The following is a 16,955-nucleotide window of genomic DNA, read 5'->3' on the forward strand; positions in this document are numbered from 1 at the left end:
ATACATACATTAATTATCCTTACCAAGCAGTCAACAGCACAGCCACCCCCTTTTTTAATAAATTCCACTGCAATACCATCCAAACCCGCCGCCTTGCCGACTTTCATCTTCCGCAAAGGTTTCACCGCCTCTGTTTACCAAATCATTCCCTCTAACCCTCTCACTTTGCCCACCACCTTCGACCAAAACACCCTATATCTGCCACTCTATCATCTAACACATTCAACAGACCTTCAAAATACTCACTCCATCTCGTTCTCACATCACCACTACTTGTTATTACCTCCCCATTACCCCTTTTCACCGATGTTCCCATTTGTTCACTTGTCTTATGCACTTTATTTACCTCCTTCCCAAACTTTTTTTCTCCCTAAAATTTAATGATACTCTCTCACCCCAACTCTCATTTGCTCTCTTTTACACCTCTTGCACCTTTCTCTTGACCTCCTACTCCTTTCTATTATACATCTCCCAATCATTTGCACAATTTCCCTGCAAAAATTGTCCAAATGCCTTTTCTCTTTCACTAACAATCTTACTTTTTCATCCCACCACTCACTACCCTTTCTAATCCGCCCACCTCCCACACTTCTTAGGCCACAAGCATCTTTTGTGCAAGCCATCACTGCTTCCCTAAATACATCTCACTCCCCTTACGTCCTTTGCTCTCACCTTTGTCCATTCTGCACTCAGAGAGAGAGAGAGAGAGAGAGAGAGAGAGAGAGAGAGAGAGAGAGAGAGAGAGAGAGAGAGAGAGAAATCGTGCACAGTGTATTGAGTGAGGCGACCGTAAAAATCGCAACTAATGGAGTGAGGTAACAAGGAAAGGAAGGTTTTGCACTGACAAGTTCGTCATTGGCTGTAGTGTTATGATGAATTCTGGTTGTTTCATCATTCTTCATTTTGTGTATGCGTCATATTGCCGTGGACGGGTGAGGGTCTTGTCCAGTACAAGTTCTGTTCGGGTGGCATTACTGGCTGGCAACCTCTTCCCGACTCGGAATCGTGAGCACATCAGTCCAGTGTTGATGTCATCTCTTAACCAGATACTTGGAGGAAAAGGAAGTGTACGTATCGTTAGCCTCGTCTAGCATTACTGTCGTATTTATTGATTTTTCTTGGTGGTTCATTTCCCGAATTTTTGTCTTTATATATATATATATATATATATATATATATATATATATATATATATATTTATTTATTTATTTATTTATTTTGCTTTATCACTGTCTCCCGCGTTAGCGAGGTAGCGCAAGGAAACAGACGAAAGAATGGCCCAACCCACCCACATACACATGTATATACATACACGTCCACACACGTAAATATACATACTTATACATCTCAACATATACATATATATATACACGCACAGACATATACATATATACACATGTACATAATTCATACTGTCTGCCTTTATTCATTCCCATCGCCACCCCGCCATACATCAATATAACAACTCACTACCCCCTCATGTGCACGAGGTATATACACATGTATATACATACACGTCCACACACGTAAATATACATACTTATACATCTCAACATATACATATATATATATACACGCACAGACATATACATATATACACATGTACATAATTCATACTGTCTGCCTTTATTCATTCCCATCGCCACCCCGCCATACATCAATATAACAACTCACTACCCCCTCATGTGCACGAGGTAGCGCTAGTAAAAGACAACAAAGGCCACATTCGTTCACACTCAGTCTCAAGCTGTCATGTAATAATGCTCCCTTTCCACATCCAGGCCCCACCGAACTTTCCATGGATTACCCCAGACGCTTCACATGGGGAAACACGAGTCATGCGGGGAGTGCTCATCCTCCTCGAAGGCTCCGATTGGGGTGTCTAAATGTGTGTGGATGTAACCAAGAGGAGAAAAAAGGAGAGATACGTAGTATGTTTGAGGAAAGGAACCTGAATGTTTTGGCTCTGAGTGAAACGAAGCTCAAGGGTAAAGGGGTAGAGTGGTTTGGGAATGTCTTGCGAGTAAAGTCAGGGGTTAGTGAGAGGACAAGAGCAAGGGAAGGAGTAGCACTACTCCTGAAACAGGAGTTGTGGGAGTATGTGATAGAGTGTAAGAAAGTAAACTCTAGATTGATATGGGTAAAACTGTAAGTTGATGGAGAGAGATTGGTGATTATTGGTGCATATGCACCTGGGCATGAGAAGAAAGATCGTGAGAGGCAAGTGTTTTATTTTAGGAGCAGCAGAGTGAGTGTGTTAGTAGTTTTGATGCACGAGACCGGGTTATAGTGATGGGTGATTTGAATGCAAAGGTGAGTAATGTGGCAGTTGAGGGAATAATTGGTGTACATGGGGTGTTCAGTGTTGTAAATGGAAATGATGAAGTGCTTATAGATTTATGTGCTGAAAAAGGACTGGTGATTGGGAATACCTTGTTTAAAAAGAGAGATATACATAAGTATACATATGTAAGCAGGAGAGATGGCCAGAGAGTGTTATTGGATTACATGTTAAGTGATAGGCGTGCGAAAGAGAGACTTTTGAATGTTAATGTGCTGAGAGGTGCAACTGGAGGGATTGTCTGATTATTATCTTGTGGAGGCGAAGGTGAAGATCTGTAGAGGTTTTCAGAAAAGGAGAAAGAATGTTGTGGTGAAAAGAGTGGTGAGAGTAAGTGAGCTTGGGAAGGTGACTTGTTTGAGGAAGTACCAGGAGAGACTGAGTACAGAATGGAAAAAGGTGAGAACAAAGGAGGTAAGAGGAGTAGGGGAGGAATGGGATGTATTTAGGGAAGCAGTGATGGCTTGCGCAAAAGATGCTTGTGGCATGAGAAGCGTTGGAGGTGGGCAGATTAGAAAGGGTAGTAAGTGGTGGGATGAAGAAGTAAGATTATTAGTGAAAGAGAAGAGAGAGGCATTTGGACTATTTTTGCAGGGAAATAATGCAAATGAGTGGGAGATGTATAAAAGAAAGAGGCAGGAAGTCAAGAGAAAGGTGCAAGAGGTGAAAAAGAGGGCAAATGAGGGTTGGGGTGAGAGAGTATCATTAAATTTTAGGGAGAATAAAAAGATGTTTTGGAAGGAGGTAAATAAAGTGCGTAAGACTAGGGAATAAATGGGAATTTCAATGAAGGGGGCTAATGGGGAGGTGATAACAAGTAGTGGTGATATTAGAAGGAGATGGAGTGAGTATTTTGAAGGTTTGTTGAATGTGTTTGACGATAGAGTGGCAGATATAGGGTGTTTTTGTCGAGGTGGTGTGCAAAGTGAGAGGGTTAGGGAAAATGATTTGGTAAACAGAGAAGAGGTAGTAAAAGCTTTGCAGAAGATGAAAACTGGCAAGGCGGCGGGTTTGGATGGTATTGCAGTGGAATTTATTAAAAAAAGGGGATGACTGTATTGTGGACTGGTTGGTAAGGTTATTTAATGTATGTATGACTCATGGTGAGGTGCCTGAGGATTGGCGGAATGCGTGCATAGTGCCATTGTACAAAGGCAAAGGGGATAAGAGTGAGTGCTCAAATTACAGAGGTATAAGTTTGTTGAGTATTCCGGGTAAATTATATGGGAGGGTATTGATTGAGAGGGTGAAGGCACGTACAGAGCATCAGATTGGGGAAGAGCAGTGTGGTTTCAGAAGTGGTAGAGGATGTGTGGATCAGGTGTTTGCTTTGAAGAATGTATGTGAGAAATACTTAGAAAATCAAATGGATTTGTATGTAGCGTTTATGGATCTGGAGAAGGCATATGATAGAGTTGATAGAGATGCTCTGTGGAAAGTATTAAGAGTATATGGTGTGAAAGGCAAGTTATTAGAAGCAGTGAAAAGTTTTTATTGAGGATGTAAGGCATGTGTACGAGTAGGAATAGAGGAAAGTGATTTGTTCTCAGTGAATGTAGGTTTGTGGCAGGGGTGTGTGTGATGTCTCCCTGGTTGTTTAATTTGCTTATGGATGGGGTTGTTAGGGAGGTGAATGCAAGAGTTTTGGAAAGAGGGGCAAGTATGCAGTCTGTTGTGGATGAGAGAGCTTGGGAAGTGAGTCAGTTGTTGTTCGATGATGATACAGCACTGGTGACTTACTTGCCCCTCTTTCCAAAACTCTTGCATTTTACCTCCCTAACAACCCCATCCATAAACGAATTAAACAACCATGGAGAAATCACGCACCCCTGCCACAAACCAGCATTCACCGAGAACTAATCACTTTCCTCTCTTCCTACACGTACACATGCCTTACATCCTTGATAAAAATTTTTCACTGCTTCTAACAACTTACCTCCCTCACCATATATTCTTAATACCTTCCACAGAGCATCTCTATCAACTCTTATCATATGCCTTCTCCAGATCCATAAATGCTACATACAAATCCATTTGCTTTTCTAAGTATTTCTCACATACATTTTTCAAAGCAAACACATTCACACATCGTCTACCACTTCTGAAACCACACTGCACTTTCCCAATCTGATGCTATGTACACGCCTTCACCTTCTCAATCAATACCCTCCCATATAAATTCCTAGGAATACTCAACAAACTTATACCTCTGTAATTTGAGCACTCACTTTTATCCCCTTTGCCTTTGTACAATGGCACTATGCAAGCATTCCGCCAATCCTCAGGCACCTCACCATGAGTCATACATACATAAGATAACCTTACCAACCAGTCCACAATACAGTCACCCCCTTTTTTAATAAATTCCACTGCAATACCATCCAAACCCGCTGCCTTGCCGGCTTTTATCTTCTGCAAAGCTTTACTCCCTTTTCTCAGTTTACCAAATCAATCTCCCTAACCCTCTCACTTTGCACACCACCTCGACCAAAACACCCTATGTCTGCCACTCTATCATCAAACACATTCAACAAACCATTAAAATACTTTCTCCCTCTTCTCGCATCACTACTTGTTATCACCTCCCCATTAGCCCACCTTACTAATGTTCCCATTTGTTCCCTTGTCTTACGTACTTTATTTACTTCCTTCCAAAACAAAAATTTAATCATACTTTCACCCCAACTCTCATTTGCCCACTTTTTCACCTCTTGCACCTTTCTCTTGACTTCCTGCCTCTTTCTTTTATACATCTCCCAGTCATTTGCATTATTTCCCTGTCCCTGAAAAGTCATCCAAATGCCTCCCTCTTATCTTTCACTATTAATCTTACTTCTTCATCCCACCACTCACTACCCTTTCTAATCTTCCCGCCTCCCACGCTTCTCATGCCACAAGCATCTTTTGCTCAAGCCATCACTGCTTCCCTAAATACATCCCAGTCCTTCCCCCCTCCCCTTAAGTCCTTTGCTCTCCCCTTTTTCCATTCTGTACTCAGTCTCTCCTGGTACTTCCTCACACAAGTCTCCTTCCCAAGCTCACTCACTCTCACCACTCTCCTCTCCCAACATTCTCTCCTCTTTTCTGAAAACCTCTACGAATCTTCACCTTCGCCTCCACAAGATAATGATCAGACATCCCTCCAGTTGCACCTCTCAGCACATTAACATCCAATAGTCTCTCTTTCATGCGCCTATCAATTAACTCGTAATCCAATTACGCTCTCTGGCCATCTCTCCTCTTACATACGTATACTTATATATCTCTTTTTAAACCAGGTATTCTTAATCACCAGTCCTTTTTCAGCACATAAATGTACAAGCTCTTCACCATTTCCATTTACAACACTGAACACCCCATGTACACCAATTATTTCCTCAACTGCCACATTACTCACCTTTGCATTCAAATCATTCATCACTATAACCCGGTCTCGTGCATGAAAACTACTAACACACTCACTCAGCTGCTCCCAAAATGCTTATGCTTGCCACTCATGATCTTTCTTCTCATGCCCAGGTGCATATGCACCCATCTCTCTCCATCCACTTTCAGTTTTACCCATATCACTCTAGAGTTTACTTTCTTGCACTCTATCACATACTCCCACCACTCCTGTTTCATGAGTAGTGCTACTCCTTCCCTTGCTGTAGTCCTCTCACTAACCCCTGACTTTACTCCCAAGACATCCCAAACTACTCTTCCTCTTTACCCTTGAGCTTTGTTTCACTCAGAGCCAAAGCATCCAGGTTCCTTTTCTCAAACATACTACCTATCTCTCCTTTTTTCTCCTCTTGGTTACATCCACACACATTTAGACACCCCAATCTGAGCCTTCGAGGAGGATGAGCATTCCCCGTGTGACTCCTCCTTCTGTTTCCCCATTTAGAAAGTTAAAATACAAGGACGGGAGGGTTTCTAGCCCCCCCTCTCCAGTCCCCTTTAGTCACCTACAACACGTGAGGAATGCATGAGAAGTATTCTTTCTCCTCTATCCATAGGGGTGGGGCTGGGGTGAAAGTTCTGGGAGCATTGAAAAATGTGTGGAAGTCGACAACATTATCTTGGAAAGCAAAAATGGGTATGTTTGAAGGAACAGCGGTTCCAACAATGTGATATGGTTGCGAGGTGTGGGCTATAGATAGAGTTGTGCGGAGGAGGGTGGATGTGCTGGAATGAGATGTTTGAGGACAATTTGTGGTGTGAGGTGGTTTGATCGAGTAAGTAATAATAGGGTAAGAGAGATGTGTGGTAATGAGTGTGATTGAGAGAGCAGAAGGGGGTGTTTTGAAATGGTTTGGTCACATGGAGAGAATGAGTGAGGAAAGATTGACAAAGAGGATATATATGTCAGAGGTGGAGGGAATGAGAAGAAGTGGGAGACCAAGTTGGAGGTGGAAAGATGGAATGGAAAATATTTTGAGTGATTAGGGCCTGAACATGCAGGAGGGTTAAAGGCGTGCAAAAAATAGAATGAATTGGAAGGATGTGGTATACCAGGGTTGACTTGTTGTTAATGGATTGAACCAGGGCATATGAAGCGTCTGGGGTAAACCATGGAAAGGTCTGTGGGGCCTGGATGTGGAAAGGGAGCTGTGGTTTTGGTGCAGTATTACATTGTGAATGAATGGGGCCTTTGTTGTCTTTTCCCTAGCACTACCTCACGCACATGAGGGGGGAGGGTGTTGTTATTTCATATGTGGTGGGGTGGTGATGGGAATGAATAAAGGCAGACAGTATGAATTATGTACATATGTATATATGTATATGTCTGTGTGTATATATATGTATATGTTGAGATGTATAGGTATGTATATTTGCGTGTGTGAACGTGTATGTATATACATGTGTATGTGGGTGGGTTGGGCCATTCTTTTGTCTGTTTCCTTGTGCTACCTAGCTAACGTGGGAGACAGCGACAAAGCAAAATAAATAAGAATATTATCATTTATATTTTTTCATTATACTTTGTACATAATTTGTGTATAATTCATACTTGCTCTCATTATTCATTAACGTCGCAACCCTGCCACACATGAAATGACAACCCCCTCCCCCTTACACCTGTGAGGTATCACTTGGAAAAGACAACAAAGGCCACATTCGATCACACTCAGTTTCTAGCTGTCGTGTGTAATGCACCGAAATCGCAGCTCCCTTTACACATCCAGGCCCCACAAGACTTTCCATGGTTTACCCCAGATGTTTCACATGCCTTGGTTCAATCCATATGTGTGTGTGTGTGTGTGTGCATGTGTGTGGGTGTGTTTTTGTGTGTGTGTTTGTGGATGGGACATTTTTCATCTGTTTCTTTGTGCTACCTCACAGACGAGGGAAACACTTATTAAGTAAGCATAATAGATATATATACCTTTGGTTGTGATGATGTATAGGTAGTTTGGTGTTTCACTTGTAACAGGTATGGAGATTCATGGTTCATGGTTACTTTTAATGTTTCTTTCAGGTACAACATTCCCACCTCATCATGATGGTTTGGCACTTTACCTCCACGATGGTTTGCCTCTCCCTGTTACCCGTGCTAGTGGTGTCGTATGTTGTCTGCCCTGGTGGTTTGGTCAAGTATGGAATACAGAGTACTTGGCCATTTTCCTGCTCCTGGCCATTATCTTCCATTTGCCTTACCCAGCTGTTCATCTCTTCATTTTTCTCCCTTGTTTTGGTACTCTTTCCATTCCCTCCTCACTTTCTCCTCTTTCACTTCCTCCACACCTTCCCATAATAACTTTTTAACACTTCCTCTTGCTTTCCTCCTTACTGCTATCTCCTTCCTGTTCCCATTTCTCCTTTGTTTGCATTTTATTTCAGTTACATATATGCTTATATATGTGTATGCTTACCCTCCTTGAAGGCTCAGATTGGGTGTCTGAATGTGTGTAGATGTAATCAAGATGAGAATATGAGAGATACGTAGTATATTTAGGGTAAGAAACCTGGATGTTCTGGCTCTGAGTGAAACAAAGCTCAAGGGTAAGGGGGAAGAATGGTATGGAAAAGTCACAAGAGGAAAGTCAGGGGTTGGTGAGAGGACAAGAGCTAAGGAAGGAGTAGCATTGACCCTGATGCAGGAGTTGTGGGAGTGTGATAGAGTATAAGGAAGTAAATTCTAGAGAGTATAAGGGAGTAAATTCTTGATTGAAGTGGGTAAAACTGAAAGGGGATGGAGAGAGATGGGTAATTTTTGATACTTATGCACCTGGTCATGAGAAGAGAGATCTTGAGAGGCAAGTGTTTTGGGAGTAGCTGAGTGAGTATGTTGGCAGTTTTGGTGCATGAGACTAGGTATTAGTGATGGAAATGGAGAAAAACTTGTGGATTTGTGTACTGTAAAAAGACTAGTGATTAGAAATACCTGGTTTAAAAAGAGGTATGGTCAAAGGGCATTATTAGATTATGTGTTCATTGATAGGCATGTAAAAGAGAGACTTTGGATGTTATTGTGTTGAGAGGGGCAGCTGGTGGGATGTCTAATCACTATATTGTGGAGGCAAAGGCGAAGATTTGTAGAAGTTTTCAAAAAGAAGAGAGAATGTTGGAGAAGAGAGTGGTGAGAGCATGTAAGCTTGGAAAGGGGACTTATTGGAGGAAGTACCAGGAGAGATTGATTGTAGAATGGCAAGTGATAGTAAATGATTTGAGGGGAGTAGGTGAGGAATGGGATGTATTTAGAGAAGCAGTGATGGCATTTGCATGAGATGCATGTGGCATAAGAAAGGGGGGAAGGTTGGCAGATTAAAAAGGGTAGAGTGGTGGGATGAAGAAGTAAAGTTTTTAATGAAAGAGAAAAGAGAGGTGATTGGATGATACTTGCAAGGAAGGAGTGCAAATAACTGAGAGATTATAGGAGAAAGTGGCATAGTTCAAGGGGAAGGTGGAAGGTTTGAAAAAGAGGGTAAATGGAAGTTGGGGTGAGAGATTATCATTAAACTTTAGGAAGAATAAAAAGATGTTTTAGGAGGTAAATGATGTGTGTAAGACAAGCGAACTAATGGGAACATTGGTGAAGGGGGAAAGTGATAATAGGTTGTGATGAAGTGAGGAAAAGATGAAGTGAGTATTTTGAAGATTTGTTGAATGTGTTTGATGGTAGAGTGGCAGATGTAGGGTAATTTGGTCGGGGTAGTTTGCAAAGTGAGAGTGTTAGGGAGTGGTTTGGTGAAGAGAGAAAAGGTGGTGAAAGCCTTGTGGAAGATGAAATCCAGCAGATCAGTGGGTTTAGATGGTATTGCAGTGGAATTTATTAAAAAAGGTGGTGACTGTATTGTTGACTGGTTGTTGAGGATATTCAATGTATGTATGGTTCATGGTGAAGTGCCTGAGGATTGGCGGAATGCATGCATAGTGCCATTGTACAAAGGCAAAGGGGATAAAGGTGAGTGTTCAAATTATAGAGGTATAAGTTTGTTGAGTATTCCTGGTAAATTATATGGGAGGGTATTGATTGAGAGGGTGAAGGCATGTACAGAGCATCAGATTGGAGAAGAGCAGTGAGGTTTCTTAAGTGGTAGAGGATGTGTGGATCAGATGTTTGCTTTGAAGAATGTATGTGAGAAATACTTAGAAAATCAGATGGATTTGTATGTAGCATTTATGGATCTGGAGAAGGCATATGATAAGAGTTGATAGAGATGCTCTGTAGAAAGTATTAAGAATATATGGTGTGGGAGGTAAGTTGCTAGAAGCATTAAAGAAAAGTTTTTATTGAGGATGTAAGGCATGTGTATAAGTAGGAAGACAGGAAAGTGATTGGTTTCCAGTGAATGTCTGTTTGCGGATAGGGTGCGTGATGTCTCCATGGTTGTTTGATTTGTTTTTGGATGGGGTTGTTTTTTGGAGGTATATGCAGGAGTTTTTCAGAGAGGGGCAAGTATGCAGTCTGTTGTTGATGAGAGGGCTTGGTAAGTGGGTTAGTTGTTGTTCACTGATGATACAGCACCGTTGGCTGTTTCGGGTGAGAAACTGCATAAGTTGGTGACTAAGTTTGGTAAAGTGTGTGAAAGAAGAAAGCTGAGAATAAATGTGCATGAGCGCATGGTTATTAGGTTCATTAGTGTTGAGGGATAAGTCGGTTGGGAGGTAAGTTTGAATGGAGAAAAACTGGAGGAAGTGAAGTGTTTTAGATATCTGGTAGTGAATTTGGCAGCAGATGGAACCAAGGAAGTGGAAGTGAGTCACAGGGTGGGGGAGGGTGCGAAAGTTCTGGGAGCATTGAAGAATGTGTGCAGGGCGAGAACGTTATTTCGGAAAGCAAAAATGGGTATGTTTGAAGGAATAGCGGTTCCAACAATGTTATATGATTGCCAGGTGTGGTCTATAGATAGGGTTGTGCAGAGGAGGGTGTATGTGTTGGAAATGAGATGTTTGAGGACATTATGTGGTGAGAGGTGGTTTGATCGAGTAAGTAATGAAAGGGTAAGTGAGATGTGTGGTAATAAAAAGAGTGTGGTTGAGAGAGCAGAAGAGGGTGTTTTGAAATGGTTTGGTCACATGGAGAGGAGGGCAAGGAATAGAGTGAATTGGAGCGATGTGGTATACCGGGGTTGACGTGCTGTCAGTGGATTGAAGCAAGGCATATGAAGCGTCTGGGGTAAACCATGGAAAGCTGTGTAGGTATGTATATTTGCGTGTGTGGACGTATGTATATACATGTGTATGGGGGGTGGGGTTGGGCCATTTCTTTCGTCTGTTTCCTTGCGCTACCTCGCAAACGCGGGAGACAGCGACCGTTGGCTGTTTCGGGTGAGAAACTGCATAAGTTGGTGACTAAGTTTGGTAAAGTGTGTGAAAGAAGAAAGCTGAGAATAAATGTGCATGAGCGCATGGTTATTAGGTTCATTAGTGTTGAGGGATAAGTCGGTTGGGAGGTAAGTTTGAATGGAGAAAAACTGGAGGAAGTGAAGTGTTTTAGATATCTGGTAGTGAATTTGGCAGCAGATGGAACCAAGGAAGTGGAAGTGAGTCACAGGGTGGGGGAGGGTGCGAAAGTTCTGGGAGCATTGAAGAATGTGTGCAGGGCGAGAACGTTATTTCGGAAAGCAAAAATGGGTATGTTTGAAGGAATAGCGGTTCCAACAATGTTATATGATTGCCAGGTGTGGTCTATAGATAGGGTTGTGCAGAGGAGGGTGTATGTGTTGGAAATGAGATGTTTGAGGACATTATGTGGTGAGAGGTGGTTTGATCGAGTAAGTAATGAAAGGGTAAGTGAGATGTGTGGTAATAAAAAGAGTGTGGTTGAGAGAGCAGAAGAGGGTGTTTTGAAATGGTTTGGTCACATGGAGAGAATGAGTGAGGAAAGATTGACAAAGAGGATATATGTGTCAGAGGTGGAGGGCATGAGAAGAAGTGGGAGACCAAATTGGAGGTAGAAAGATGGAGTGAAAAAGATTTTGAGTGATCGAGGCCTGAACAAGCAGGAGGGTGAAAGGCATGCAAGGAATAGAGTGAATTGGAACGATGTGGTATACCGGGGTCGATGTGCTGTCAGTGGATTGAACCAGGGCATGTGAAGCGTCTGGGGTAAACCATGGAAAGTTCTGTTGGGCTTGGATGTGGAAAGGGAGCTGTGGTTTCGGTGCATTATTACAGCTAGAGACTGAGTGTGAATGAATGTGGCCTCTTTTGTCCTTTCTTAGTGTTACCTCGCACACATGAGGGGGTAGGGGGTTGTTATTTCATGTGTGGCAAGATAACGATGGGAATAAATAAAGGCAGACAGTATGAATTATGTACATGTGTATATATGTATATGTCTGTGTGTGTATATATATGTATACGTTGAGATGTATAGGTATGTATATTTATGTGTGTGGACGTGTATGTATATACATGTGTATGTGGGTGGGTTGGGCCATTCTTTCGTCTGTTTCCTTGCGCTACCTCGCAAATGCGGGAGACAACGACAAAGCAAAATAAATAGATATAAAATAATGGATTTGTATGTAGCATTCATGGATCTGGAGAAGGCATATGATAGAGTTGATAGAGATGCTCTGTGGAAGGTATTAAGAATATATGGTGTGGGAGGCAAGTTGTTAGAAGCAGTGAAAAGTTTTTATCGAGGATGTAAGGCATGTGTACGTGTAGGAAGAGAGGAAAGTGATTGGTTCTCAGTGAATGTAGGTTTGCGGCAGGGGTGTGTGATGTCTCCATGGTTGTTTAATTTGTTTATGGATGGGGTTGTTAGGGAGGTGAATGCAAGAGTTTTGGAAAGAGGGGCAAGTATGAAGTCTGTTGGGGATGAGACAGCTTGGGAAGTGAGTCAGTTGTTGTTCGCTGATGATACAGCGCTGGTGGCTGATTCATGTGAGAAACTGCAGAAGCTGGTGACTGAGTTTGGTAAAGTGTGTGAAAGAAGAAAGTTAAGAGTAAATGTGAATAAGAGCAAGGATATTAGGTACAGTAGGGTTGAGGGTCAAGTTAATTGGGAGGTGAGTTTGAATGGAGAAAAACTGGAGGAAGTAAAGTGTTTTAGATATCTGGGAGTGGATCTGGCAGCGGATGGAACCATGGAAGCGGAAGTGGATCATAGGATGGGGGAGGGGGCGAAAATTCTGGGAGCCTTGAAGAATGTGTGGAAGTCGAGAACATTATCTCGGAAAGCAAAAATGGGTATGTTTGAAGGAATAGTGGTTCCAACAATGTTGTATGGTTGCGAGGCGTGGGCTATGGATAGAGTGGTGCGCAGGAGGATGGATGTGCTGGAAATGAGATGTTTGAGGACAATGTGTGGTGTGAGGTGGTTTGATCGAGTAAGTAACTTAAGGGTAAGAGAGATGTGTGGAAATAAAAAGAGCGTGGTTGAGAGAGCAGAAGAGGGTGTTTTGAAATGGTTTGGGCACATGGAGAGAATGAGTGAGGAAAGATTGACCAAGAGGATATATGTGTCAGAGGTGGAGGGAACGAGGAGAAGAGGGAGACCAAATTGGAGGTGGAAAGATGGAGTGAAAAAGATTTTGTGTGATTGGGGCCTGAACATGCAGGAGGGTGAAAGGAGGGCAAGGAATAGAGTGAATTGGAGCGATGTGGTATACCGGGGTTGACGTGCTGTCAGTGGATTGAATTAGGGCATGTGAAGCGTCTGGGGTAAACCATGGAAAGCTGTGTAGGTATGTATATTTGCGTGTGTGGACGTATGTATATACATGTGTATGGGGGTGGGTTGGGCCATTTCTTTCGTCTGTTTCCTTGCGCTACCTCACAAACGCGGGAGACAGCGATAAAGCAAAAAAAAAAAAAAGATAATATATATATATATATATATATATATATATATATATATATATATATATATATATATATATATATATATATATATATGTATGTATGTATATATATATATATATATATATATATATATATATATATATATATATATATATATATATATATATTATATTATTTATTCGTATTATGTATATGTGTTATTTATTTTATTTATTTTGCTTTGTCGCTGTCTCCCGCGCCTGCGAGGTAGCGCAAGGAAACAGACAAAAGAAATGGCCCAACCCACCCCCACACACGTGCACACACACACACGTCCACACACGCAAACATACACACCCACACATCCCAACGTACACACATGTATACACACACAGACACACACATATACACACATGCACACAATTCACACTGCCTGCCCCTACTCACCCCCATCGCCACCCCGCCATACACGGAATAACATCCCCCTCCCCCCCTCATGTGAGCGAGGCAGCGCCAGGAAAGGACAACAAAGGCCCCATTCGCTCACACTCAGTCTCCAGCTGTCATGCAATAATGCCCGAAACCACAGCTCCCTTTCCACATCCAGGCCCCACAGAACTTTCCGTGGTTTACCACAGACGCTTCACATGCCCTGATTCAATCCATTGACAGCACGACGGCCCCGGTATACCACATCGATCCAATTCACTCTATTCCTTGCCCGCCTTTCATATATATATATATATATATATATATATATATATATATATATATATATATATATCCATTGTTCTCACCTTTTTCCATTCTGTACTCAGTCTCTCCTGGTACTTCCTCACACAGGTCTCTTTCTCAAGCTCACTTACTCTCACCACCCTCTTCACCCCAACATTCACTCTTCTTTTCTGAAAACCCATACAAATCTTCACCTTAGCCTCCACAAGATAATGATCAGACATCCCTCCAGTTGCACCTCTCAGCACATTAACATCCAAAAGTCTCTCTTTCGCACGCCTGTCAATTAACACGTAATCCAATAACGCTCTCTGGCCATCTCTCCTACTTAAATAAGTATACTTATGTATATCTCGCTTTTTAAACCAGGTATTCCCAATCATCAGTCCTTTTTCAGCACATAAATCTACAAGCTCTTCACCATTTCCATTTACAACACTGAACACCCCATGTATACCAATTATTCCCTCAACTGCCACATTACTCACCTTTGCATTCAAATCACCCATCACTATGACCCGGTCTCGTGCATCAAAACCACTAACACACTCATTCAGCTGCTCCCAAAACACTTGCCTCTCTTGATCTTTCTTCTCATGCCCAGGTGCATATGCACCAATAATCACCCACCTCTCTCCATCAACTTTCAGTTTTACCCATATTAATCGAGAATTCACTTTCTTACACTCTATCACATACTCCCACAACTCCTGTTTCAGGAGTATTGCTACTCCTTCCCTTGCTCTTGTCCTCTCACTAACCCCTGACTTTACTCCCCAGACATTCCCAAACCACTCTTCCCCTTTACCCTTGAGAACAATGGAAGTAAGGGGAGTGGGGGAGGAATGGGATGTATTTAGGGAATCAGTGATGGATTGCGCAAAAGATGCTTGTGGCATGAGAAGAGTGGGAGGTGGGTTGATTAGAAAGGGTAGTGAGCGGTGGGATGAAGAAGTAAGAGTATTAGTGAAAGAGAAGAGAGAGGCATTTGGACGATTTTTGCAGGGAAAAAATGCAATTGAGTGGGAGATGTATAAAAGAAAGAGACAGGAGGTCAAGAGAAAGGTGCAAGAGGTGAAAAAAAGGGGAAATGAGAGTTGGGGTGAGAGAGTATCATTAAATTTTAGGGAGAATAAAAAGATGTTCTGGAAGGAGGTAAATAAAGTGCGTAAGACAAGGGAGCAAATGGGAACTTCAGTGAAGGGCGCAAATGGGGAGGTGATAACAAGTAGTGGTGATGTGAGAAGGAGATGGAGTGAGTATTTTGAAGGTTTGTTGAATGTGTTTGATGATAGAGTGGCAGATATAGGGTGTTTTGGTCGAGGTGGTGTGCAAAGTGAGAGGGTTAGGGAAAATGATTTGGTAAACAGAGAAGAGGTAGTGAAAGCTTTGCGGAAGATGAAAGCCGGCAAGGCAGCAGGTTTGGATGGTATTGCAGTGGAATTTATTAAAAAAGGGGGTGACTGTATTGTTGACTGGTTGGTAAGGTTATTTAATGTATGTATGACTCATGGTGAGGTGCCTGAGGATTGGCGGAATGCGTGCATAGTGCCATTGTACAAAGGCAAAGGGGATAAGAGTGAGTGCTCAAATTACAGAGGTATAAGTTTGTTGAGTATTCCTGGTAAATTATATGGGAGGGTATTGATTGAGAGGGTGAAGGCATGTACAGAGCATCAGATTGGGGAAGAGCAGTGTGGTTTCAGAAGTGGTAGAGGATGTGTGGATCAGGTGTTTGCTTTGAAGAATGTATGTGAGAAATACTTAGAAAAGCAAATGGATTTGTATGTAGCATTTATGGATCTGGAGAAGGCATATGATAGAGTTGATAGAGATGCTCTGTGGAAGGTATTAAGAATATATGGTGTGGGAGGAAAGTTGTTAGAAGCAGTGAAAAGTTTTTATCGAGGATGTAAGGCATGTGTACGTGTAGGAAGAGAGGAAAGTGATTGGTTCTCAGTGAATGTAGGTTTGCGGCAGGGGTGTGTGATGTCTCCATGGTTGTTTAATTTGTTTATGGATGGGGTTGTTAGGGAGGTGAATGCAAGAGTTTTGGAAAGAGGGGCAAGTATGAAGTCTGTTGGGGATGAGAGAGCTTGGGAAGTGAGTCAGTTGTTGTTCGCTGATGATACAGCGCTGGTGGCTGATTCATGTGAGAAACTGCAGAAGCTGGTGACTGAGTTTGGAAAAGTGTGTGGAAGAAGAAAGTTAAGAGTAAATGTGAATAAGAGCAAGGTTATTAGGTACAGTAGGTTGAGGGTCAAGTCAATTGGGAGGTGAGTTTGAATGGAGAAAAACTGGAGGAAGTGAAGTGTTTTAGATATCTGGTAGTGAATTTGGCAGCAGATGGAACCAAGGAAGTGGAAGTGAGTCACAGGGTGGGGGAGGGTGCGAAAGTTCTGGGAGCATTGAAGAATGTGTGCAGGGCGAGAACGTTATTTCGGAAAGCAAAAATGGGTATGTTTGAAGGAATAGCGGTTCCAACAATGTTATATGATTGCCAGGTGTGGTCTATAGATAGGGTTGTGCAGAGGAGGGTGTATGTGTTGGAAATGAGATGTTTGAGGACATTATGTGGTGAGAGGTGGTTTGATCGAGTAAGTAATGAAAGGGTAAGTGAGATGTGTGGTAATAAAAAGAGTGTGGTTGAGAGAGC

At 42.3% G+C, this 16,955-nt stretch overlaps 1 protein-coding gene across 7 annotated transcripts in view; it reads left to right on the forward strand.

Moving 5' to 3' along the window:
- The window catches only part of LOC139764122 (progranulin-like), a 121,631-nt gene that overhangs the window by 15,811 nt on the left and 88,865 nt on the right, over positions 1–16,955 (forward strand). For 5 of the 7 annotated variants that reach the window (XM_071690636.1, XM_071690638.1, XM_071690637.1 and 2 more), the window contains exon 2: positions 7,806–7,921. The exons of 1 other annotated variant lie outside the window; for it this stretch is intronic. In XM_071690636.1, the coding sequence (XP_071546737.1) occupies positions 7,806–7,921 (116 nt within the window). Of the gene's footprint in view, positions 1–857; positions 1,068–7,805; positions 7,922–16,955 lie in introns of those variants that run through there. One more of the 7 variants, XM_071690635.1, reaches the window with a different exon arrangement.

Source organism: Panulirus ornatus, chromosome 48 (genome assembly GCF_036320965.1).
Source record: "Panulirus ornatus isolate Po-2019 chromosome 48, ASM3632096v1, whole genome shotgun sequence".
Taxonomy (NCBI): Eukaryota; Metazoa; Arthropoda; class Malacostraca; order Decapoda; family Palinuridae; genus Panulirus; species Panulirus ornatus.